The sequence below is a fragment of the Mandrillus leucophaeus genome, unplaced genomic scaffold, assembly GCF_000951045.1.
Source record: "Mandrillus leucophaeus isolate KB7577 unplaced genomic scaffold, Mleu.le_1.0 Scaffold497, whole genome shotgun sequence".
Lineage (NCBI taxonomy): Eukaryota > Metazoa > Chordata > Mammalia > Primates > Cercopithecidae > Mandrillus > Mandrillus leucophaeus.
In genome coordinates, this window is record NW_012105331.1 from 1,578,049 (window position 1) to 1,605,985 (window position 27,937).

At 39.1% G+C, this 27,937-nt stretch overlaps 1 protein-coding gene across 1 annotated transcript in view; it reads left to right on the forward strand.

Moving 5' to 3' along the window:
- The window catches only part of ATP8B4 (ATPase, class I, type 8B, member 4), a 267,168-nt gene that overhangs the window by 58,272 nt on the left and 180,959 nt on the right, over positions 1-27,937 (forward strand). The window contains exons 4-6 of the mRNA XM_011995769.1: positions 14,944-15,057; positions 17,719-17,817; positions 23,238-23,299. Of these exons, the coding sequence (XP_011851159.1) occupies positions 14,944-15,057; positions 17,719-17,817; positions 23,238-23,299 (275 nt within the window). The remainder of the gene's footprint in view (positions 1-14,943; positions 15,058-17,718; positions 17,818-23,237; positions 23,300-27,937) is intronic.

A 27,937-nucleotide genomic window follows, 5' to 3' on the forward strand; every position in this document is an offset into this window, starting at 1 on the left:
GTGTTAGCCAGGATGGTCTCGATCTCCTGACCTCGTGATCCGCCCATCTCGGCCTCCCAAAGTGCTGGGATTACAGGCTTGAGCCACCACGCCCGACCCCAGATTTCACCACTACATAATGTATCCATGTAACAAAACTGCACTTGTACACCTGAAATTTATACATATGTTTTTAAAAGAAAAGATCAAAGATTGGCATATATTTAGCAATGGTATATGAAAAAGAAAAGGATGAGTGTTGAATTCAGACAAAGAATAAACAGGTGTTTATAAACCCTCTCTAATGGTTCAAAAATAGCCTACCTCCTACCAAAAATCACATAGAAAATTCTAGAATTTATCCATAGCAACCATATGAAAATGTTTTTCAAGCACAATGTTTGCATTTATTATTGCCAAATCACACCACTAATCTATTACTTACAAGTCTGAATATGAAAAGAGTAATCATCAGTTAAGAAAATAGTTCTTTAAGAAAATGGATTACTTATGGTCATTTAGAAACTTTTAAAATAATTGATATAAACTAGGTGAAGTACATACTGTGTCCCAAACATTGCATTAGTTACATTATCTCAGTTAATTTTTCTCAATTTTGTGAGGTAAGCCCTAGTATTATTTTTATTCTGCAGATGAGGAAACTAAGGTCTAGATAGATTTAGCACAGTATATGGCTGCACAAAAGAATGTTTCCTTCCATAAAATTATTCCTTAAATAAAAGGAAATAATCTTATACTCCTATCAATAGAATGTCTGTCAAATTATAGGTTACTCCATCACCAAGTGCCATTTGGGGAAGACACAATATTTCTGAAATGACCTCCATTAATCCTACTTAAATGTTTATTAAAGTAAGCTGACAGAGTTGGTAAAAAGAGAGGCAAAGAAATTAGCCGAATGCAGTGGCTCATGCCTGTAATCCCAGCACTTTGGGAGGCCGAGGCAGGTGGATCACAAGGTCAAGAGATCGAGACTGTCTTGGCTAACATGGTGAAACCCCATCTCTACTAAAAATACAAAAACTTAGCTGGGCGTGGTGGTGGGCACCTGTAGTCCCAGCTACTTGGGAGGCTGATGCAGGAGAATTACTTGAACCCAGGAGGTGGAGGTTGCAGTGAGCCGAGACCGTGCCACTGCACTCCAGCCTGGACCACAGAGCGAGACTCCATCTCAAAAAAACCAAAAAAAATTGAGTATGCATGAGTATGCCTTTCATCATACTTTTCATTAGAACAACCTCTCAATTGGAAGGAACAAATACAATTATAAATAATCTTTAAAAATTATTTTCAGAAAGTAAAACAGCACATACTTCAACAGTGGTTTATATAAACATAAATCTACCAAAAAAATGAAAAAATATTTTCATAATAGTATATGAATGTGTATTTGTAACTTGGGCAAAAATTCCAGTAACAGGATCACAAAAAGATTTAGAAGTTCTGCATTTAAAAAGTGAAGAGCTTTTAAAACTGTGTTAGATGACTCCAAAATGGCTTTAATGATAAAAACAAAATTGATGTATGAAGAGTTTGGATAAAATAGTTCCACGGTTGGGCACGGTGGCTCACACCTGTAATCCTAGCACTTTGGGAGGCTGAGACAGAAGGATCGTTTGAGGTCAGGAGTTTGAGAACAGCCTGGCCAACATAGTGAAATCACAACTGCACTAAAAATACAAAAAGCCAGACACAGTGGTGCACGCCTGAAATCCCAGCTACTTGAGAAGCTGAGGCAGGACAATCGCTTGAACTCGGGAGATGGAGGTTGCAGTGAGCTGAGATCACATCACTGCACTCCAGTCTGGGCAACAGAACAAGAGTCCATCTCAAAAAAGCTGAGGCAGGACAATCGCTTGAACTCGGGAGATGGAGGTTGCAGTGAGCTGAGATCACATCACTGCACTCCAGCCTGGGCAACAGAACAAGAGTCCATCTCAAAAAAAAAAAAAAAAAAAAAATGCAGACTCTCAGGCCCCACCAGAGAACTACAGGTGTATCACTGCATTTTAACAAAACCCCAAATGATTCATATACATATTTGAGTTTCAGAAGTTCTGAACTGATTCTTTCTTCTTATTTTAGTTAGTAGTGCCTGGAAGATTTTGGCAAAAGCAAAGAGGTGGTGGTGGGGGCAGGACGGGGAAAGTAGGTAATTATCAAGCACAGTGCTAGGCACTTTACATGTATTATCTCATTTCATCTGCACAACAACTCTGCATGGTAGGTATTCCCGTGCAGATTTATACAGGGGAAATGAAGGATTGGAGGAATTAAGAGAAAGGTCACTTAGTTGATAAAACATGGAATCACTTTTCAGATTCAGGACTCTGAGCCCTCACTTTTTCCTAAATATCTCTTGGGAAAATTGTGCTCACTCAAGTATTATTTAACTGGATTGTTGTTTCATTGTGGTGAATATGAGTAGATTTTTTGGGAAAAATGTCTTCAAGAAGTTCTTGAAGCTTTTCTGAAACCGGGTTTGTGAGGAAGGTCTTTGTTCTTAACCTGTGTGTATTAAGTTTAAGGCTTGAGGTGATGTGTCTTGTCATATAGGTAGTTCCTTTCAGTACAGTATGTCTGCCTTCCCTCCCTCCTTGCTTCCTTCCTTCCCTTCTTCCTTCCTAGTGGCAGCTTTTCTATAGTTCTGGAATCAGAAAATTTCCTAGAAACCCAGGGCATGCTGTGGGCCATGGCTCTGGCTCAGCCAAGGCAAGTGCCTTTTAGCCTTTCTGGGTTTCAGTTTCCTTACTGAGGGCAACTCATTTTACAGTACTGGAAATGACAATTGTGGGAAGAGAATACCTAAAGCAGGCTTGATATCTTGTGGAGTTATAACAAGAAATATTAACTATTTGGGGAAAATCAGTTTCTAAAAAAGGGCTCAGGCCACAGACCCCTAGGTTTTGCCTCCTCCAGCCCTTCAAGTCCCTTATCTCATTGGTAGCACCCCTGGTGACCCTCAGAGAGAGGGATACAGGGCACAGTCATCTATCTATTCCTCTGACAAGCCTTCTGATTTTGTTCCTCCATACCCTCTGACTTCTCTGGCTTCTTCCTCCTCAAAAACTGACACACTTGCATAAGTGTCTGGATGAACTTTGTTTTCTAACCCTTATGCCAGATGGAGCGAATCAGGAAGAAGAACATGGATGAGGAATGCACTAGGGAAGAGGATTATGAAGGCAGTGAAATGAGATGGTGGAGGAGGTCCAGGAGCTGCAGCTAGAGCCATTCATTCATGGAACAGGGGAAAGGACCTGGTTTGCTTTGTTTCACAGTTTTGTACATTTACAATTATTCCTAGCTGGCCTTCCTAGTGATGCTCTGGTGGATCATTAACTATTAAACAACTAAGTCACACTGTTATTTGACCTGGAGCCTGGTACTTAGAGTTGTTCCCGTAGAAGTGGCTCAGTTGCAAATCAGTTCAGTGACTTAGAGGATCTGGCCTAGTGAGTTTTGATTGGAGACTCACTGTGCATCTTCTCACCATGCAGCTCTTGCTCCGCTCAGCATCCACCTGGGCTTCTTATTGAATCTCCGTGTTGGTTCCTACAGAAGACAAATGCCTATTTTTGTATATGTAATCAGGGAACGTCATTGTCAGTCCCACAAAGCAAATTTATGGTAGTCTTTATTTAACTCAGACTAGCTCAAGCATAACCTCAAATTTGGTGAAAATTCATCAAACCCGTTGTGCATGATATAATCACAAAAATTAAAGAGTGGCACTTTATTCATAGATTATTATTGATATGTTTTAATGATAGAAGATGCTTTAAAACTCTTCTTTTCCCTGCCCTCCCCTACCTGCCCCATGTAGAGAATTTTCCTTCTGTATTTCCCAGTCTTCTCTCCCTCTCAACACCTCTACTCCCAAACAAAAGCCACTCAGCAAACAAAAAACACAAAGCCAGGTGTTGTGGGTTTGTCTGAATGTAGATTTACTCCCCAGTCCTGGCTGCGAAGGGGCCGGAGACCACGAAAGGCTAGGACTGTTGCGGGAGAACAGCTTCATGAGTGGATCAGGGTCCCAGTTGCTCCAGTACCCCCTGGGCATGACAGAGAGTGCTCACAACTGCATTCACTTTTTCCATCTGATCCTTAGGGGTTCAGGAGAAAATTGCGTAGCTACCCCTGAGGTGGTGTTATTTATGTAGAACTCTAGTATAAGAAGTAGAGTGCTAGGGAGGATTAGACTGTGTGTAATGTGCTATTACAACTCTTTGGTTCTTTGGGCAATTCTTTATGGGTGCTTTTCCTCATTAACTGGACTTTTCTGTTGTGTCTTTCTTATTGTTGTAAACACTGAGGTCTTGAAATTTGGCTTAGTTCCCAGACTACACAGCAGCATGAATATGGTCTAATTTTCAGACCTAATAAACAAAGAAATCCACCTGTACTAAGTTGTCCAAAGAATCCCCTGTAGTTCAGGAAATGGGCTTGAACAAGCCAGCTCCCACCTCAACTCAAAGAAATGCCCACTCTGATCATATAAGATCCCTAAAGCTCAGGCTGAGAAGAATTTGTGGACCAAAGCTGAGGCCTGACTCCCTAGATCCCCAGCTGATTGAAAAGGAGGAGGCGTAGATGAGCTCTGGCCCAGCAGAAAGGAGGCAAACAGATCATTAGCGATGCCCCAGGGAAGTCCCACTGAAACACAATTTTTGCTTTATTTTCTTTTTCTCTTTTGTGTGTCTTCTTTTCTCTCTGGAGAAGGCATATACTAGGTCTTTTTCTCTCTCTTTCTCTTTCTGTCTGTATTTTCAGTCCTTTTTTAGATGTCACAAAAAGAAAGTAAACACTTTATTGCAACTATTTAAAATGTTATATGCCTCTAAACACCCTGGAGAAAAAAAAATAGTGTGATTAAATTAATCTCAGAGGGAAATTTAATTTGTTCCCCTGATAATTATCCAAAATTAGTTCTTTGTAGATAAATTACTATTCATAGGCCATTTACTAGCTGTAGAACTGTCTTTCAGACACTGGAACACTAAATTAAGGCTGGGGGGTAGAAAAGAGAATAAAGTTTGTGACACTGTCAGACAGATTTGCGTTGTGGGGAGACGGAGGCCTGAAAGCTTTCCTGGCCACTATCTCTGTTCCTAAGGTCTAGATGGAAAATGAGCTCCCTAGACAAGCCCAGCAATATTCTCCCTAGATTGAAAGGACTGGAAGTGACTGCTCCGGCTGATTGAATTAATGTGAGCCCTTCCCTGTGATTTAGTTTAGAGAGGTTCTGGTCTTCACCAGAGTGAAGGATGTCAGATGAGGGCCAGTAAGTCCATTAACCAAAAGGCAGTCTAGAGACTTCCTAGTTTCTGACTTGTTTCTCATGGAACACCATTTGGGACAACACAGGATTGTACAAGACTTGCTTTTATAGGCAACCCTCACAACTGTTCTAAACCTCAGTTTCCTCATCTGTAAAATGGTGCTGAAATAGTCACAACTCATTGGATTTTTTTGAGGACTGCCTGAGATGATGTACTTACAGTGTTCAGCATAGAACCTGGAGATGGAAGGAGGCAACACCATTATCTGGTGTCACTGTATGACCCAGAGAAGCCATGACATAGAAAGTCATATGTTCTCCATTCTGTGCCCAAGTCTTGGTGAAACATGTTCTAAAAGGGGGAGGCACAGATGAGCTCCTTTGTCCATAACAGTGTTTAGTCCACAGTTTTCAAAAGTTTTGAGCATGTTCCTCACTTGTAAAAGTAAATTAAATCTGACTGAATGTGGTGGCTCATACCTGTAATCCCAGTGCTTTGAGAGGCCGAGGCGGGAGGATCTCTTGAGGCCAGGAGTTCGAGATCAGCCTGGGCAACATAGTGAGACCCTGTTTCGATAAAAAATTAAAAAAAAAGAAATTAATCTATATGTGTGTATACATATAGACAATGCATACATTGTACTATTAATATTTATATACATGTGTATACACATATATGCATGTGTGTACTATATATTATTTTTACTATAGATAATGTGTATTGTCTTTGCTATAGGTATATATATACACATACACATACACATATATTATCTATAGTAATTAAACATTAGTAACATTAACATTTTTAGTTAAAATATACATGAAGTTCTTTTTTATTTTTGATAGCCCAAAGGATTCTTTTGGGCACCCAGGAAGCGAGCACCCTCTACAGGACACGTATTCCCACTGGTCTCACCAAGTAGGGTAATCTTGATACTGCATTAACCTGGAAAATCAAGCAAGAAGGCTTCCTGAGGGAGTCTTGGCAGGCAAGGTGCTCCTGCTCTATTGTTCATTATTTTTGTCATAGCATTTGATGATCACCTCCTTAAATTGTGTCATCAGTTTACAAGTTTATTGTCTGCTTGTTCCTGCCTCTCTCTCCACAACTAACATACAAACTTACTCAATGAGGGGAGGGTCTTTGCTTAGTCATGTCTATAGCCCTGGCTCAATAACATTATTGCCTGACATACAGAAGGACTTTAACAAAAATTAGTTGAGTGAATGAATGAGTGTTGGGGGATATGTGCCCTCTGCTCTTTCCTTCCTCATACACGTTTTCTGCTCAAGTCTGGGAGCCCAGACTCAGGAGAACGTTAAGATGATGGTGGTGGTGGTGGTGATGATGAGTGTAGTCATTATTGATTGACACTCTCTGCAAAGCCTCTTCTGTGGTTGAGGCTTCCTCAGCAGAGTTCATAGAAGAGCACTGTTGTCTTTCCATTGCCCCTATCCTGGAAAGCTGTGGACTCTGCACCAGGCAACAGTCAGCTGATACTGAGGAGCCTCCAGGGGTTCTTCCTGGTATCAGTGAGGTACCAGATGTCTAATCTCCAGGTCCCATACAGGCATTCTTTTGAGATCTTTGCATAAACATGGGTGATTCACATATTTTCTGAGTGGTACAAATGCCTTTTGGCTACTTCCTCTTTTATGCCAGTAGTTTGTGGACACAATGCCTTTCTGTTTTTTATTTTATGGCTTAGAGATAATCTCTCCCTTATTAGTCAGGATTATTTCTGTCTCTGGAATCTGGATCGTACCATAAAAATACTGTATCTGCCTCCTTTTGTGGCAAGAAAAGCTGGATGTTTTCCCCTTCAAGCTCTGGAAAGTTACTTTTTATAGTTGTCATGATGTACAAATGTCTCATCAGATGTGGGATGATGATTTGATAGTGAGGAAACTGTGGTACTCATTGCAAAAGCTCCTGGGGCTTGTGGGACTCATAGACGTAGGCAGTGTCCCTGGACAACTACTGAGCTCATTTGGGTTTAAGCCTTCTGGGATGCATTCTTTAAGACAAACATAGACATACAAGTAAGCTATTATTTAAAAAGCAAACTGATCTTGCATATATTATGAATGCTCTTACCTAGTGTTTGGTTGGTTGAGAGTAAAAGAAAAACCAACTCAAATTGACTTAGTTTGAGTTGAATGAACAGATCATATAACTGAAAAGTCCAGAGATAGGGCTAGTCTCGGGAGAGGCTTGGTCTAGTTTCTTTCTCTGCATTTCTTGGCCCTGAATTTTTAGTGTAGTTTGTTCTTGGCAGCCTCCCCACTCATAGCCCCAAGTTGCTGTTAGTAATCTGTAGGGCTACTTGTTTCCAGATTGGAATGCAATAGGAAAGAGAAAGCTTACATTATCAGCAAATTTCAGAATTGACGTAGTTTATGTGCCAGTGTCTGAATTCCAAATTGTAATTAGGAGGGTGGGCCGTGTACTTGCCTTAAGCTAATTTGACCCTGGAATTATGGATGGGAGATGAATCTATACAGTTCAAGGGACTAAGGAACTTGGCACATTGTTTAGCTGATGGGGAGAGGAAATAGTCAAATGAATGTTACATATGTCATTAACAGGACTGAATTTAAAGTGCTGAGATTGGTTTTTGGTATATTTGGTAGTAGATGCGTCTCTTACTCTCAAGATACTAGGTTAGCGTCCATTACTGGTTGCAATAGCCATTAGTGACATCCATTAATGTTTCTAACTTTCTGTCTTTTGGACACATGGTGACTCTTTTGACCAATAAATTGTGAGCATTTGGGTTGAAGCATTACATATGAGAGTGGGACTCTTCAGAGCTTCTTTTTCCTCTGGTAATATACCTTGAAGCATTGAAGATGGTGGGTGGTCCATTATGAGTATCTGATGAGCAGACTCATGTTGGGCAAGTAGCATGAGCAATAAATAAACTCTTACTGGGTTAAGCCATGAAGATTTTGGAGTTATTACTGTAGCATAGCCGGTTATCCTGACTAGTACATTACATTTATTGATACAGTTGAATTATTTGGGGGTCACTCACAAAAATGCTATATTTGCATAATTCTTTCAATTTAGCAGAAATGCTTTTACATCTATGCTCTCATTTCCATGATAGTTCTATAAATATATGAGAAATGTTGTTAGTTCCATTTTGCCAGTGGAAAATTGAGGCAATCTGGCAAATGTTCCAAATGTTTGTTAATATAACAGAGTTTGTTATTTTCTATTTGCTTTGTTTACTTAAGCAGTACACTTACTTTGTATGTATAATGAGGATCTCTAGAAAAAATAATACTTCCCATTTTATTAATATTTTATTTGGTAGCCCATCTCTGAAAAATTTGTCATTTTTACTTCATTTTCTTTACTTTATTCCCCACCTTTGCTCCCGCCCCCGCCCCCCACCAAGTAGTAAATGTTGGAAATACAAAGGACTTTGGCCATTGTGCTTGGGTTGAAAGCTAAAGTAAGGGAGTAGTTATGCATACTATTTGTCTGCATTGAGCTTTGTTAGGGGCCAAGAGAATCACTCTTGAGGGGAACTGAAAGAGAATCCAAGGAAGCTGTAAGCATGCATCAGGCAATAGAACAAGGGATGTGCCTGAAGGGCTTGATTAGAGAAGAAAAGGTAAATACACTGAATTTTCTTTGGTAAGAAAGTGGCAGCAGGCTTGAAATGCAGACTGCAAGAGAGAGCAAGGGCAGATTACTCTGAAAGCAGAAGAGATAACTGCTTTGCAATGAACTGGGGCAGCACAGCGGTGAAGAGCATAGGCTCTGGAGCAGAATGTCTATTACTAGATCCAAATCCTGGCTCTACCACCACTTACAAGCTGTATCACCTTGTGTAAATTACTTAATCTCTCTGAACCTTGGATTTCCCTTCTACAGAATGGAAATAATAGTACCTACTTCATAAGGATGATGTGAGGATAAGATGAGCTATAAAATGTAAAACTCTTAGAACAGCACACATAGTAAGAGCTTGACAAATGTCAATTAATATTACTATTCATGATCGTTCCTTCTGCCACCACCCTGATCCAAGCTGTGCATCATCTCTCACCTGGACTAATTCAAAGATCTCCTCATTGCTCTTTTCATATCTGCTCTTGTGTCACCACTGATTTGTTCTCCACTTAGCTAGGGTGATATTTTAAAATAAAAATCTCAACAAGTTACTTCTTTGCTTAAGATGTTTCAGTAATTCCCCCTTCACTTATGATTTTGGTCTTTATTAGTCTTTATAATAAAGACTCTTTTGGTCTTGCTAATAAGAACTAAAATCCTTAGTATGTATTCTGAGGAACTACTCCATCTAGCCTGTTTGTGCTGACCTGTGCAGTCCAGCCTCGTGGGCCCTCTTCTAGATCCCCAAGTGTACCACCTTTTGCCCACCTAGGGGCCTTTGCATTAAAATATTTTAAAGAAGCAATGACGTTGCCTTCCAGGTGGAGGGTTCTCTACTGGTGTGACACTTCTCTCCCAACTCCATTACCCACTCTGCCACATGTGAGATGAAATCATTGACCGGATGGGCCAATCTTGAAGGAATAATGGGCCTCAGCTCATCTTTGCCCTTCTCCCTCGTGGAAGCACATTTTCCACAGGGAACAGGTGCTTCCTCACGTTCATTTACGGGGAGGCATTTTCCCACTATGTGGGATCATGCCCTGGTCTGGCATCACCTGTGACTGTGAGCCCAAGCCTACTTCATCGTGGAATCTATGAACCTTCCTCCTCACTAACAAGCTAATGCCTTGGCCTCTAGTTTGGCTTTTATCGGCACCAAAGAGGCTTCGTGGAGTCTCCTCCTTTTCTTCTGGATTGGGAAGTTTCTAGTCATTCATGGTGGGAAAGTACTTCTGAAAGGATAGCGGTGAAGATCTTTCTGTGCCTTATTATGAAATGAATTGGACTCAGATTGGACTGTAGACCCATAGCCTATGAAATGACTAAATATTAATGTGCCTGATTTAAGGTCTTACCAATACAGTACTCATATCCTTGGACAGGGCAGTGGAAATGGAAGCGTGTTTTGCTTTTGGTTGAAAAACAAAGAAAAGTAGACTGGCCCAGAGATTTTCCAGGAGGGGGAGCCCTTGTTCCTTGTTCCCATTCAAAGCTGTGAGGGTTTGCATCATCTGTGACTAAGTTACAACAGAACAAAAACAATCATTGCTATATGTCAAGCTAAGCAAATAGGAGAATATTGTCATAATTTCTGTTTGGCATTATTACTTTATCCCACAGAATTAACTCTTTACCTATATGGAACTCAGTTTTGTAGGAGAGTTTCTTTATAATTCCTGCTGTGGTTTTGATGGTTATAGACATTGTGTATGTCCTTTTGGCAAGATGCTAGGCTAACCTCTATTTTAGTTTTAAGTTAGAAGGAAAATATAAAACAGAATTAGGAATACGACCTCCTTATTTAACTGTATTTTCTCCTTAGCTTTAATCTTCCCCATTCTTTTCTCCAAGTCCTTTCTTTAGAGAAACATGATTGACAGTACCCACACCCTATTTTGCAGTGTGTTAACTTCTTGAGTAGTTAACGTACTACAGTACCATCATTATTAGCTTTCAGAACAGTTTTCAGTACATCAGTGCGCATCAGACCAACTAAGCTGGAAACTCTTCTCTTGACATCTCTTCTTATTTTCCCACAACTTGTAGCACAAAACTGGACACCTTGATTCCTGACAAATGTTGTATTAGTCTGTTTTCATGCTGCTAATAAAGACATACCTGAGACTGGGTAACTTATAAAGAAAAAAGGTTTAATTGATTCACAGTTCAGCATGACTGGGGAGGCCTAAGGAATCTTAGAGTCATGTTGGAAGGGGAAGCAAACACGTCCTTCTTCACATGGAGGCAGCAAGGAGAAGTGCTGAGCGAAAGAGGGGAAAGCCCCTTATAAAACCATCAGATCTCGTGAGAACTCACTCACTATTGTGAGAATAGCAGCATCGGGGTAACCACCCTAATGATTCAATTACCTCCCATCGGGTCCCACCTATGACATGTGTGGATTATGGGAACTATAATTCAAGATGAGATTTGGGTAGGGACACAGCCAAACCATATCAAATGTTAAAAATGGTCATTTAACAGATGACCGGATTTTAAAAAAACAGATAGGAGTGATGGCTAGGAACCAGGGTAGGTTCACCTAAAACAAGTTACCCCAAACTAATCTAATTCAAAAAATATTATTCTGGGCATGTTGATTCTGAATTTCAGTAGTATTTTTCACCCCAAATTTCTCATGTTATTTTTGTGGATAGGATAGAATTAAGCCTCAAAGAATATAGTTATATGACTTTACAAATGGTTAAATAAAACATATTTAATATGTTTTATATAATACCTGAAAAAAGTATTAACATTAATTTGTAGAGAGATCTCTGGTAGTTTGCCATAGCTTTATTGGTTTAAATAAAAAAAATTTTTGGTACATTTAGCCTTTTTTAAAAATGTGTATTTGCCTACAGCTTTAGAAGAATATATAAAAGGCATGTGTTTGAAATTTTCTGATGACACAAAGCTGGGAGGAATATCTAATGCTTTAGATAGTACACTCAAGATTAATTTTTTTTTCATTAGGCTGGTGTAATAGGAAATATGAAAGATGTTATACAGAAATATTTTAAAAACCAACTATAAATGTATAGGAAGGGAAACATGATTTAATAGTGATTTATGTAGCAAAGATCTAGGAATTTTTGTTGATTAAAACTTAATATGAAGACATAGTGAGACACAATTGCCAGAATGCCAATGAAATCTTTGGACATGTCAATATAATAGTTCAGAACACAGAACATCAAAGTCCTTACTATACATAGACTTGTTGAGGCTGCTCTGCAGTTGTGTTTGGTTCTGGGCATCATGTTTTAAGAGAGATGCAGAGAAGCTGGGATGGATCCAAAAGAGCCTGACTGGGAAGAAATGCCTGTAAAATAAATCATGGAGAATAGTTGAAAGGTTTGGGAATGTCCAAGTCAGCATAAGTATTTATGGGAGTCCTATGAGTGGTTTTCAAGTATTTGAAGGTTATCAACATAGAAAGGCCTTAGACTTGGTCTAGGTGACCCCAGGAATGGAATTTGCTATGTGGCAAGAAGACACGTCTGAAAAGAAGACATACATGTGGCCAACAAATATATGAAAAAATGCTAAATATCACTAATCATTAAAGAAATGCAAATCAAAACCACAATGAGATACTATCTAACACCAGTCAGAATGGCCATTATTAAAAAGTAAATAAAATAAAATAAAATAAAATAACAGATGTTGGTGAGGTTGCAGAGAAAAAGGAATGCTTATACACTGTTGATAGGAGTGTAAATAAGTTCAGCCATTATGGAAAACAGTGTGGCGATTCCTCAAAGAACCTAAAACAGAACTAGTATTTGACCCAGCAATCCAATTACTGGGTATACACCCAATGGAAAATAAATCGTTCTACCATATAGACACATGCACTTGTATGTTCATTACAGCACTATTTACAATAGCAAAGACATGGAGTCAACCTAGATGCCCAGCAATGGTGGACTGGATAAAGAAAACGTGGTACCTATACACCATGCAATACTACACAGGCATAAAAAAAAGAATGAAACATGTCTTTTGCAGCAGCATGGGTGTGGCTGGAGGCCATTATCTGAAGTGAATTAACACAGGATCACAAAACCAAAGACTGCAAGTTCTCACTTATGAGTGGGGTTAAACAATGGGTACTCATGGACATATACGGCAGCAATAGACACTGGGGATTACTAGAGTGGGGAGAGTGGAAGGGTGGGGGTAATGGTTGAAAAACTACCTACTGGGTACTAATGCTTGTTACCAGGGAGAGTGAATGTCCCAGCTCTTGTCTAACTTGGAAGAAAGATTTCAACCAAGAGACAGTAGGAAGACAGTGAAAAATTTTATTGAAAAGAAATATAGTGTAAAGAGCTTATTTTAGGAAAAAATGGGTACACCTCAAAGGAGGAATGGGATGATCCTGTGCGAAAACAGTTCCAAAGGTTCTGTGCAGGGAGCTTTATCATGTTGGACTTTTTCTGCAAATTACTGCCCCTGTCTCAAGTCTCTACCTTTCTCCTTTGCCTCGTTTTTCCTGCTCCTGCCTTAACTCCTCACCTAGGCTTGTGGGACCCTCCCTTACTATTGGTTAATGTGCATGTGTGGGCTGGTGATCAATACAAATCCTGTCTGATGGTGGCCCTGCTCATTGCTACCATCCTAGAAAGGTTGTATAGTGGTCAAATCTATACCTGTTGGGCCCGCATATCTCTTTGGAATTTCCTTATCTGTCCTAATTTGTACTTGTGGTGCCAGGTTTCTCTTGGTAATGTCCCCTTTGCCCGTCTTTTTCCTTTTTTTTTTTTTTTTGGAGGAGTCTTGCTCCATCACCCAGGCTGGAGTGCAGTGGTGCAATCCCAGCTCACTGTGACCTCTGCCTCCTGGGTTCAAGTGATTCTCCTGCCTCAGCCTCCTGAGTAGCTGGGACTACAGGCGTACACCACCATGCCTGGCTAATTTTTGTATTTTTAGTAGAGAGGGGGTTTCATCATGTTGGCCATTCTGATCTCGAACTCCTGACCTCAGGTGATCCACCCACCTCTGCCTCCCAAAATGCTGGGATTACAGGTGTGAGCCATTGTGCCTGGCCCCCTTTGCCCTTCTTATTAGCATATTGCTAACGACATTCTGACATTTTAACTGCAGAATGATTGATTATTGGGGTGTCTTAAGAGGCATTCCGTGGTGTTTCTTTCTGTATGGCTACCTCCTCTCTCTCCTACCCACATGTGATTAAGTGCTCCCAACCCCCACAAGCATTAGAGATGGCATTAATATGCAAATTTTAGGTGGTCCCTCAGGTGTGAGTCTTCCCAGAGGTTTCCTTTCCCAGGAGCTACCCTCCTGTTCATGTCTAGCCCTCTACCCACTCTAACATGCTCTTTACCTGGTGACAGGATCATTCATACACCAAACCTCAGTGACACATAGTTCTCTCATGTGACAATCCTGCACACATGCCCCTGAACCTAAAATAAAATTGGAAAAAAAAAGTTGTTAAAATTAAAAAAAGAAGTTACAGGGAGGCAGGTTTGAATTTCTCATAATAAGGACCATTCTAGCAATTCCCATTCTGAAATGGGGACAGGCTGCCTTGTGAGGCAGTCAGTTTCCCATCACAGAAGACCTTCTAAGAAAGACCTAGGAGCCCCTTGTCAGAGGTAGCTAAAGGGGTCATGCTTTGGGAAGGTGGACCAGATGATTTCTGAAGTTCCCTCCTGCTTTGCAAACCCCAACAGGAAGGAACTCAGTACCTGCATACAGTAGGTACTCAAGCAATGACTGCCAAATAGTTGAGTGCCTGACTCAGAAATCTCAGGGGTAGACTTTTGCATTTGATACATATTTTGTCACAGGTGAGTTTATGGCATGGACCAGTAATTTCACCTAGTATCAGAAGCGTATCATCTTGGGGAAAATGAAGGCTTTGAGTCACACAGAGTTGAAATTTCCTAGATAACTGGCTTATCTTTCTTACTCTGGCTGAGGCTTGTAGGTTTTAGAGCTGTTTCTGATAATGAGCAATGCCTTGCCCTAAACTAACATGATGCTATTTCTTTTTCAGGATAATCGTATCCACACATCGAAATATAATATTCTCACCTTCTTGCCAATTAATTTATTTGAACAGTTCCAAAGAGTGGCAAATGCCTATTTTCTTTGCCTTCTGATTTTACAGGTAATATTTAGGTTGTATTTCTTTATTATCTGTTTGTTTAAAGTATTCATATGCTTTTAAAAAGTAGGTCAATTTACTTAGCTAAATGTTTGTGATTAGATAAAATCATCCTTTATCAGATTTTTAATCTTGTTGTTGCTGTTTCTCTTCACAAACGTGGGAGGGGTAGGAATGGTTAAAAAGTAGTACATTCATCATTTTAAACACTGAGGTCACTTTAAAACACAGCCTTGCACTTTATTTGAACCAAACCAGAGCCTAATAATTACTGTTCATAGCCTCCCTCCTTTCTTTATCTCCCTCTTACATCTACAGGGTGGGGATTGCCAGAGTTGAGGCAAAGAGTCTTAGCTGACTAAGACTGAGTAAGTTGCGGAGCTTAATTTTGCACATTTAATTTTCATTTAAGAACAGTGACATATTTTTTATATATGTGAAGTAAGTGATGATGCTATATATTATTTCACTGTAGGGTGACTACTTTTACAGTTTTGAATGGTTAATTGGTAGTTAATAACCTTTGCTTTTTCTCCCGTCTGACTAAAATTTGCCCTTAAATGAAATTTCAGATTTTATGGATATTTTGGGAAGGAAAAAATATAAATCAAGGAAACTACATACATATATACACATATATACTGTACACACACATAAATAATTCATGTTAGCCAGTTATTTACCTAGTATTTATGTTAGCGTACTTTAACCAGATCAAACTGGTGGGTCGAGAATGGCTAAGAAGTAAGAAGATGGATTAGATTAATAGATTTGAGTACTGTTTTCTCTTTAATTGAATATCTGTTTAAGAATCTTTATGTTTTAAGTGACAGAAATCTTAGTTTAAGCAAAAGACGAATATATTCATGGGTATCTCATTTCAAGTATTACTGGATTCATGGGCACAGTTTCATCAGGATGTGGCTTCTCTTCTCTGTTTTTTTTTTTTTTTTTTAACACATTGACCTTTCTTAGGTAGGCCCTTTCTACTTGGTGGCCCTGACAGCTTCCTAGTTCCAACTCAAGTCAGAGAGAGAGAGAGAGAGAGAGAGAGCAGGGAGGGGAGGGGGAAGCGGGGAGAGAGAGAGAGAGAGAGAGAACAAATGAGGGAATTACTTTTTCTGTTGCTCCAGCAAAAGTCTTGAGATTAGTTCTGATTGGAGCTATATCTTCATTCCTAAACCTGTTACTGTGGCTCAAGAGTTTGATTCAGTAATTGGCTTAACCAAGATCATATGCCAAACCCTGGATCCATGGTAGAATCAGTTTCCTAAAATTATGTGGACAGAAAGTGAGGGGATATGATGTTTCCCTAAGAAATAGGAGTATATTTGAGAAGAACTGGGTGCTGATCAGGAAAACAAAAGCCAACAATGAATAAACACCTTACTATTTATTGAAGAAAGCTTACAGTCCAAGATTTCTCCTCCCACCTCTCCCCATGAAATCGTTTTTGGTTTCTTCAAGTAACACTTCACACCATTCCAGAATTTTGAATTCATTTCTCTAATGGCTTTCTCTTTTGTGGCCAAAGGCTCGTCTTCATAGAATTTTATATATAGAAGGGAACTTTGGGATGGTTCAGTCTAACCTCTCCTTTCTTTATTGATGAAGAACTTAGACCCAGAGAGATTAGGTGGTAAGGCTTTCACTGTGAGTTGATGATGAACTAGGACTAGAATTTAGCTTTTCTGACACCAAGCTCAATATTTTTACTGCTACATCAGAGGCTTTTGAGTTTTTTTTTTAAAGTCTTATGTAGAAGCTACTGTATAAAAATGGATTTAGAGTTGTTTTGATGGGGCCTGATCTTTAGCCACTGACCATCTCTACCCCATCCTTTCCTGTCTGGTGGCCCTGAAGCAGCTCCAAAATGAATCCCATTTGAAACCACTTGTCTAAGAGATTTATGTCACTGTGTCTCTCTTATGTGGGTGGCTTTGGATGTATAGGCACAAGGGAATAGGCCTTGGAGTTCAAGAGACCTTGTTTCAAATTTTAACAGTATGTGATCTTGGCCCAGTTGCATGATCTCTTAGATTCTTCATTTATAAAATGGGGACATGATACCCAGGTCTGCAACATTTCCTGACTCCTGGTCACCATTCATAATGTAGTATTCTGTGTTGTGTACTGGGGGTACTATTTATGTGAAATACAAACCTTCTGGGATTATACAAAAGCAATGCTAGTAAGAATCTAACTCAGTGAACTTTTCTGAGGATTAAATGACATAATAAATGGAAAGTACCTGGCACAGTGTCTGGTGCAAGGCAGATGTTCAAATAATCTCTCTGGGAATTGGTAAAAAGAGTAGTTAGTAAAATTGTTAAAAGTTGAGATGAAAAGCTGAAAAAGATGGGTGAAATTTAACATATTGGAGAAGGTGATCATCTGTGAAAGATTCAAGAAGCTTCTTCCCTTGCTATAAAAATTTCAGTTTTCGGTTAGGTAGTTTGAAAACAAGTTCAATAATACTTCTACTTTATGTGTCTTATAACCAAATACAAACACTTAAATTATTGAAAGTCAATCTTCATTTGTAAAAATAAGTCAATATAACCCCATTAATTTCTGCTAAGTCTTATAAAATTAAATGACACAATTTGGAAGATATATTTTCTAACTTTAAAAGCCCTAAACTATTTGGAATGTTTGTTTCAGCTAATTCCAGAAATCTCCTCCTTGACCTGGTTTACCACCATTGTGCCTTTGGTCTTGGTGATAACTATGACAGCTGTCAAAGATGCCACAGATGACTATGTGAGTATTTGCTCTTGAGCATTCTTGAGGTCTCAATTTCAGTTATGGCTTCTCAGAAATAGATAATGAAGATACATTTGAAATTTTGAATGAAGTTATTTTGGTCAATATCATATAAAGCTATTTTGCTATTTGTTTGATGATTAATACAGGTACCATAGAACCAGAGCCTGTTTAAAAGCAAGAGGGTTTCAATAACTAGATTCACTTTCTTCTTTTATGGATGAGAAAACTAAAGCCTAGAAAGAGCTAATGATTTGCTAATAATATGACCAATTTGTGGAAGAGCAGAATTAGAAATCAACCTGCATTCACTCAGTGAAGTGTTACTTATTCTTTATCACATGTCTTTGTTTAAATTGTGAGAGTTGGTAAATATTAGGTATTCTCATACATGCTTGTCGTTACATTAGAAGTTACAAAGTCAAATATAGTTGACCCTTGAATGATGTGGGGGTTAGGGACACCAATTCCCTGTGCAGTCAAAAATTCGTGTATAACTTTTGACTCCCTCAAAATCTTTACTAATAGCCTATTGTTGGCCAGAAGCCTTACCAATAACATAAACAGTTGATTAACACATATTTTGTATATTTATTATGCACTGTATTCTTACAATAAAGTAAACTAGAGAAAAGAAAATGTTATTAAGAAAATTATAAGGAAGAGAAAATATATATGCTATTCATTAAGTGGAAGTGGATCATCATAAAGGTTTTCATTCTTGTCATCTTCATGTTTAGTAGGCTGAGGAGGAAGAGGAAGAGGAGTGGTTGGTTTTACTGTCTCAGGGGTTGCAGAAGCAGAGGAAGGGGAAGCAGGAGAGCAGGCACACTCAATGTAGCCTTTAGAGAAAAAAAAATCTGTGTATAAGTGGACCTGTGCAGTTCAAATTTATGTTGTTCGAGGGTCAACTGTAGCTTCAAAAGTCAGGAAACTAATGTAAATAAGTCAGGTATACGGCAATAGATAGTTTTAAAGTCTGCATAACCCAAAGGAAGTAATTCTCAGTCAAAGACAAAACACAGTCTTGGGAAAACCAAACATTCTAAATCCAGACAAATTATATTTTCATCCTGAGTGATTACATGTGCCCCCTCAATAACTGTCTAAGCCAATGAGTTACAGGTTTATATTCCTAGCCCAAGTCACTCCTCTGAGCTCACACCTATATTTCCTGTTGCCTATTTTTAACCTATCTGTATCTTTAAAATGGTTTTCTTTTAGACAGCATATATAGTAGGGTAATAATTTTTAATAAAATCTGAAAATCTCTACCTTTCAATTGGAATATTTAACCCATTTATGTTAATATAATTATCATTATGATTAGGCCATCTATCATCTTGCTGTTGCTTTCTATATGCCCCATTGGCTCTTTGTTCTATTTTTCTCTGCCTACTTTTAGATTAATTGAGTATTTTTTTTTGTGATTCCATTTTATCTTTATTATTGGCTTAACAGACATACTTTTTCATGGTTGTTTTAGTCTGTAATAGTCTATCTCAAGTAATCCGGCTTCAGAACCCTGGCACTTACTCACCACACCCCTCTGTGCTAAGCTATGTGGATAATGCAAAAATGAAAGAGACACAGAAACTGAAGTTAAAAAAAGCTTAACATTCAATAGAGGGAGATGGGTCATGTACATGAATAACAATAATATGAGATAAAAGTGGTGTGAAATTCATAATTTAAAAGAACCAAAGTGCTTTGGTTCTTTGAGGAAGGAAGATGACCTTCAGTAGCTAGATTGATAACAGAGGTGGGATATGTGAAAGAGAATTAGGGAAGACATTATGGAGAAAGTGGGAACCCACTCCTGCTAAGGGTAGTTGAGTATGGTAAAGACATATGGGAAGATTTGTACTTATCAAGTTGGTTTATGTGATGTTTCCTCATAGTTATCTTACATATAATTTTTTGATAAATCAACAATTTGATGCAAGTCACTTTAAAATAGCACACATACACACAAATAATGTACTTCATATATCATTTTTTAAAGAATACACAGGATACACTCTTCATTCCTTAATGAAATTTCTAGCCTATTTCATGGTTCACATTTTGACTATAACCTTTGAGGTTAGTTTTTTTTTTTTTTTTGAAACAGAGTTTCACTCTGTTACCCAGGCTGGAGTGCAGTGGCATGATCTTAGCTCACTGCACCTTCTGCCTCGCAGGTTCAAGCAATTTGCCTGCTTCAGCCTCCTGAGTAGCTGGGACTACAGGCATATGCTGCCACGCCTGGCTAATTTTTTGTGTTTTAGCAGAGATGGGGTTTCACTATGTTGGATTTTTTTTTTTAATTTTAATTTTTTTTTTTTTTTTGAGATGGTGTCTCGCTCTGTCACCCAAGCTGGAGTGCAGTGGTGCGACCTTGGCTCACTGCAACCTCTGCCTCCTGGGTTCAAGCAATTCTGCCTCAGCCTCCTGAGTAGCTGGGACTATAGGCACGCACTACTACATCTGGCTAATTTTTTGTATTTTTAGTAGAGACGGGGTTTCACCGTGTTAGCCAAGATGGTCTCAATCTGACCTCGTGATCTGCCTGCCTTGGCCTCCCAAAGTGCTGGGATTACAGGCGTGAGCCACTGTGCCTGGCCCCGGATTTTTAACAAACACATAGGATCCATCCACACTGATGAGTAATATCACATTAAAGTGGTTAGCGTCGAATGTTCCTGGAGTTTACTGATTCCTGTGAGGTTGCCATTGTTCAAGGTACTTTGGGAGCTCTTCTTATAGAATTGTCTTCTGAAGGTCAGTGTACAAGGTAGTTGTATGACTTAATGGCTTCACAGCTTTGGAAACAAATGCTACTTCTCAGCATAATCAAAAACCTTATCAACCAGACATGCTTTCTAAGAGTGGCTTTCTTATATTTCAAAACATAAGACATCTCATTATGTCTTTTCAAAGGACATAGAGCTCGATTCTCAAAGGATAGAGAACATTCTGGAGAACGGGCTATGAGCTCCAGAGGTAATTCTAAGAGAGGAAATTTCAACAATCATTTGAGCAATGGCATCTTTGGAGTGAATGTGTGGTTTTTCCATGTTATCTGATTTTTCAGGGAAATGGTACTCATTTAGATGTATGAGTTCCTACATATTGGCCTTAAAGGTCTTCATTATAGTCACACTTCATAGAAGAATAAATGGTAGAGTAGAAAGTATATTGGCTTTGGAGAAAGACACCTTACTACCCTACCACCTTACCTTACCATATACTGACAGTTTGACATGAGGCAAATGACTTAACTTCTCAAACCTTTCCTTTTCTGTATAACATGGCCAATGACACCAGCACTGTTGGAAAGACAGAATGAGATGATATGGGTAAAGCATCAGGTATAGAACCTGACTCACAGGGAATACACAATGAATGTAGCCCTCTACTCACTTTCTTTCCTGTGGAAGTTCCCCTCTATGACTTCATATTTATTTCTAGAGGAGAAATTGTCAATAATAGTCAGGCTGGGCTTGAAACTACCATTTCTAATCCTTCCAGGCTCCATCTACTCCAATATCAAGTCCTCTTGGTGAAACCTGAGCAGAAGTAGAAGTGGTTGCATCTCCCAGAGAGTGAACTGCTCAGCTTTTGGGGGATGAGCTGACTGGTCTTTTTCTGTGATGTTGAGCTGGTCAATTTAGGAGATTTACGTGACTAAACAAAAAGTCTCCTTTTGATTCCGTTGCAGTTAATGCTTGAATGTGCCTTCACTTTTGTGATGTTATGTGCCAGTTCATTAACTGGACACCTTCACCAGTCAGGGTCTTGGCAAAACACAGAAGTCACCCTGAAATTTGGTGGATTGGAGAGTTTAATAACGAAGGGATCATTTACAAAGGGTGTGGGCATGGAAAAGCAGCTATGACAGCAACATGGGTGGCAATACTACTAGAACTAAAGAGGCAAAGGAAGGAAGCAGTGACCAGACATGGAGATGTAGTTGAGGCCTGTTTGTAGCAGCTGCGGCTATCTGTGGAAGCAGCCATTGCTAACCCAGCTAGAAGAAAGCCAGGGGATAAATTCCCTCATTTCACTCTTCTCTGACCCTCGAATCTTCTGCCTGTACTGTCTGTTGGCCAAATCTTACCAGAAGTCAGAGGGCAACGACCACAGAGCCCAGCTTTTCATGGCACAGGGCAGAGTGAAGAATGCCATGTAGATATGGTGGAGGAGAGAATATTCAGCAACCCCTCCAAATTATGCACTCAGATCAAATAATGTTTCCATTTCTATTGTTCTACTGGTAGAAAGTTTTCATGTCAGTGGGTGACGTGACTTAATTTACTCCTTTACCAGTATTATAAACTATTTTTATGTTAACAAATGCTGAATAGCTTTGTTTTCTTATTTTTACTGGTAACATCTATTAACTTATACCTGCCATTCTGAGTTTGCACTGGGCATAGCATAATAGAAAGATTGGGATGGATTTGGGAATGCTGTAGAAAAAGGAAAAGAGCTGGTTGAAGCATTTTATATTTTGTGATTTTGACACAACATTTTGTGTTTAAGAAAAAAAGAAAACATTCTGATGATTAAAATCTATGAAATCAAAGTTTCTGTCTCCTGAACAGACTACCCTATTCATCTGTGCATGTAGGCTAATTTGCTGAAATAACTGTATTATAGCCTATTACTAATGGTATTACCATTTTCTCTATATTACCTTTATTTCTCTTACAGCTACTACCTGATCATGACATTTCACATAGAAAGACTTACCTGAATGACTCCTAATTTATGAGCATAGTAGGGAGCTCTTAATAGATTCTTTCAAGCTATATAAGATACTTACATTACTGGAGTATACAATAAGAAATACAATCATTTGGACATAAATCACAAATCTGCACCAAATGTGTTTCAGTATTGGATTCTAATTTTTGTTTTAAATGCTCAGTACTTCATAAGATCACTGTTAACAATTAGAATTTCTGGAGAATAAAAATTCATGTTGTTACAAATAACTTCTTGACTTCAAAGAAATCCATAAAACAGAAAGAATGATGTTCTAATAAAGCATTGAGTACACATGGGAGAGAAATGGAAGTCCCATTCCTTGTTAAAGACATCAAAATTAATACATGGTTTTCTCTGAGACTATAAGGTACAGTAGAGAGCATACTGTCTTCTTAGAAGCAGCTAAACGTGTGCGGAGATTGGAAGAGTACGTGGCTAGCCCTGTTGTTTCATTGGTGACATCCAGAGTGTAATGTAGTGAGAAGGGTTTTGATTTAGATTTAGAACATGTAGAGCTGGGTTCACAGTAAGCCCAAACAGTGTCATCTTAGACCAATGACAGCACTGTTTAAGTGGATGAACTCAAAGTATTGCCAGTGTGCTTATTTGGGCTGACAAAGTACCTTGTAATGTATTTTCTCACAAACACTTTGATTTTTCAGTTTCGCCACAAGAGTGATAATCAAGTGAATAATCGGCAGTCTGAAGTGCTCATCGACAGCAAGTAAGACATACGTTCTTTGGGTTATTCTGAAAACTTCTAGGACCCTGAAACAGCTCTTGACAATTGGTGACATTCTCTTTTAATTAGATATATGATTCTTTTTGCCCTTTATTAAAAATTGAACTTTAATTCCATTTTATCTTCATGGCTTTCTTTTATGTTTAGCAAATGCTTCTGCTACCCACTCAACTTTGACTTCAGATTCCTTTGGAGTACCTTTTGTGGAACACAGACACCTCTTTGTCACTTTCCATTTCTAGATCCAATACTATTTAGAATTGGTGCATGTGGGGTTTTGTATGTGGCAGATGTTTCATGAGTGTGTGAATTATTTAATTTGGTAATTTCTGGGGAATATTGTAGAGAGACTTCTGACACGTTACTGTATCAAGTGATAGTGATAAGAATTTTGTATTCACTTGATAGTGGAATTTAGATGAGCCACCTACCATAGTACAAATTTTTCATTGCTTTTATATTCATCCATCGATGAAGAAAAAGTATTTTTGGGAACAGTACTAGAATCAGAAATGCTTTAAAAACACATGTGTTTATACACAAATGACAGCAAAAACACCTCCAGAAAACTTAGCAGAGGTAATTTTAAAACTTCTTTCCATAATTTCTTACTCTCTTTTTCACTGTCCACCTCCTTATTTTTTTGCTAATAATAACATGTGGGAAAGTAAATTTTAATGATGTACTTAAATCTGGCAGTCAATCACATCAGGCAATGATTTTGAATCATTTGTGTACTGTGAAGAATGTAATTTTTAAAGAGAAAATCATAAAATGAATTAACCATATGTGAGGGAAAATGCTAAAGATATCAAGAGGGGCTAGGTAGCCTAGGAAATCCATGGTGATATTGAAGTAATCGCTATAACTAAAATATTGACTGATTACTAATTACATAATGAATACCTACAGTTTTTCTTTTGACTTGTTTTAGAAAATGATATAAAAAGGACAGTGAAGAAAAATGATCTCAATCTAGAACCATAGTTTTAGAGACAGAGCCTTGGAAAGTGTGATCCTGATGTGACATGGATAAGCCATAAAGGTGCCTGGACCCCCATGGTTCAATTCCAGGTTAACGGGTTTTGAATCGTTGCCACCACAGTGTGGTGTTAAAAGTATGCATTTTGCACTGAGAGACTTAAATATGAGTTTTGTCCTTCTCTGAATAATTCTGTGGTCTTGGGAAAGTTTTTAATCTCTGTAAGCATTGGATTTCTCCTCTGTAAGGTGGGGTTATAATGGGTTCTCTCCCATGGATGGAGTTGCTGTGAAGGTTAAAGGAGTTCTGTAAAACGCTTGGCCCAGTGTCTTGTGTGTTGTTAGCATTCTCCATGTAGTCTTGTTACTTCTTTAAAAGGCTCTTTAGAAGACAGAGTGTGTGTGGTTTTGGGTAGTACTGCTGCATATCTTGACTTTCTCAAGTCTGAAAGTTCTGACTAGGTATTAGATCTGATGTTAATACGTTCCTTTCCCAAGGAACATCTAATCATCAGTCTCATTACTTTGAAGTCTCATCTCATATAAAGTGTGTTAAAAGTAAATACACTTACATAGTGAATTTGAACTAATAACTCTAGCATATCTTTTATTGTCTCTCAAATTACCGGTTAAAATACCTGGATTGTGATAGATGTTGGGGCCTCTATTTGGAGGCCATGAGATTAATCCAGTAACTTAGATATTCAGAAATTTGATGACTATATGTCTCCCACACATGGTGGCTATCATTATCATTATCATTTGAAATAGTGTTAGTGTACTTTCTTGTGGTTTTATTTAGCTTTTTGTTAATTCCTTGTGAGACAGTATGTCTTTATAACTCAATATGGTGTGATGTTTTGAAAAGCATTGTCGCTGATCCTGTAAAGTTGAATTGAGAATGGAACGGAGTATTTTTTAGGATTCAGTGAAAAATCAGGCAAAAATGTCCATTTGAGAGATTACCCACAACCTTGAGCTCCCCTAGGGTAGGGGTCCTCTCTCTTGATGGTGTTTGTGTCCCTTGAGCCTACCACAGTATCTGTTGAATTTTCAAACTAAGCTGTAACAAGTGTCCTTGCAGAGAGGGCAACCTACAAGACGGGCTTATTCTGTTAAATTTTGCTAAATCCCATCATTAGCCAATTCCAGTGCATAGGATGGTGGTTTCTGTAGAATGTGCTCAGGCTATGGAGACTGGCTTTTCACTTTTTGGATTTTGAGATACTGGGGAAATCAAATGGGCTTAGATCTGAACTAGTACAAGGAGTGTTGAGTCCTGTGGAGTTGGTGGTTATGGAGGATAATGTTGGGGTTCTGCCCAGATCTCCCTGTCTTCCTGTACTCATCCCCAAGCACCCATGTATATTACTTCTAAGAGCTTGCACCTGCCACTTTCTTCATGGCATGGCCCTTGGGATGTTGGACCCGGTGACCAATTGGGGCAGGCACGTGAAACAGCAGCTCCCCTGCCTCAGGTTGGACCAACTCTGAGGTGTAATTTGCACTCCTGAGTGCCCCTCGAGCTTGGGCTGAGGACAGGACTTGCCTGCAATCATGTTCTTGCTTGGTTTCTTTCCCTTTCCTGTGTTGGTTCTCATCTCCCTTCCCAGTTTCTCCTAGAAATACTTTCTTAACAAATCACTTGCTTGTGGATACTCATCTCAGGATCTGCTTCCAGGGAAGCAGGTATAAGATAGTAAATGCATAGTTAAGCCCATGGCAATATTAAGAGAAAATATTTTAAAAGTGTTTTGGCCCTATCCTTGGCATCTGTGGGCCACAATTCAGGAATAAAGTAAAATGGCTGGAGGGGATCAGGGCCCTGGGAGTCCAGGTGTTACTGGGGTGGGTGTCACATTGGGTTGGGCACTGCCAGGTGCTCGTGGCTTCGCTTGTGTATTCCTGGCAGAAGGTCTTGGACTTAAGGTCTTCAAACTAGGGCAGGAGCCATTGGCATGTCCTGGAAGGAGGCAGGGCATAGTCGGCTTTGGAGAGGAGGACCCTAAAGGGAAGAAAGTGGGATGAAAGTAGCAGTCAGGAAATCTGGGTCTTTGTAAGTGATTACTGTGTGACTTTGGGCAGTTGATTTTCCTTCTGGGCTTCAGGTACCCCTTCTCCTGTGATCAGGAGCCAGGAAGGTGGGTGGCTACATTCAGATTCAACACGTTTATTGAGCAACTACCATGTGTTCGCCCCAGTGCTCCTACACTTAAGTCTCATAAAACCCTAAGGTGTGGGTAATAGTGCCCCAATTTTAAAGATGAGGAGATTAAGGCCCCGAAGGGATGACCATCCCAGGGTTTCATGGCAGGTAAGAATCTACATTAGAGTTCTATCCATTCATGATGCAATGTGTCAAGTGTGGACTTTGTGGTCTGATCAAGTGTTCTCTATTTATTTTATGTTTGAAGGGCTTTGTATATAATCATAGAAATATAAACATCATTATGTAATATATATGTAGTTTACCTATATGTTAATATACATATGCAAATACATATATACATCCACACTTTCAGTGCCTGGAGCATTACTCATTAACATTCTTAGCACCAAGTGAATTATAACGTAAACTTCAGCCACGATATAATTATGGAAGTCAAACCCTTCCCTTTTAACCTTCCTTTACAATTTCACTTTTTTTGTTTTCTTACTCTATTCCTTTCAAATCAGGATAAATCTTCTGCCTTTGCAAACTGTTGTAATATGTGAAAGTGCTTAAGAAATGGGTGTTCTTTTAGCTTTTGGTAATATCTTTTGATGACTTTTGTTTTAAAAGTAAGTAGCGGTGGCATGATTCCTTATTGTAGACGTTAACGTGACTGCTGCACAAGAAGTGCACATTCTCAGCCCTAGGCTACAAGATACTGTTGGCGAGTCTGCGAGTACCAATACATACTTAAATGTTTCATAAGAGGATGTTTCCTCAAGTCATACTAACTATTCCTGGCTACCATGGGAGCAACTGTGCAGATGAGGGGCAAGTGAGAGGGATCCTGAAAGTTCCTGCAGAGGTCACCTAATCCCATGCTCCTCAAACTGGACATCATATTAGAATCACTTGGGGGAGTTAAAAAATACCCACATCCCATTTACAACCCTGAGCAATTAAACGAGGGTCTTGGAGATGAGGCCTTGGTGTTTCTTAAAGTTTCCAAGATGAGTCTAATGTACAGATAGGTTTGTGAGCCTCTAATTGAAGCCATGTCTCTACCCATATCTGTCTGTTTATACTTATATTTTATGTCTGATTTTAAAAGACACTGAATGGCCAGGTGTGGTGGCTCATGCCTGTAATCCCAGAACTTTGGGAGGCTGAGAAGGTGGATAACCTGAGGTCAGGAGTTCGAGACCAGCCTGACCAACATGGTGAAACCCCATCTCTACCAAAAATACAAAAATTAGCTGGGCATGGTGTCAGGCACTGGTAATCCCAGCCACCCAGGAGGATGAGGCAGGAGAATCATTTGAACCCAGAGGGGGAGGTTGCAGTGGGCCAAGATCATGCCATTTGCCCTCCAGCCTGGGTGTTTTTTTTTTTTTTTTTTTTTTTAAGATTAAAAAAAAAAGAAACATGAGGAAAGGAAATCAATTTATACGAAAATGGTAAGCATCTATACACCATTGGTGGGAATG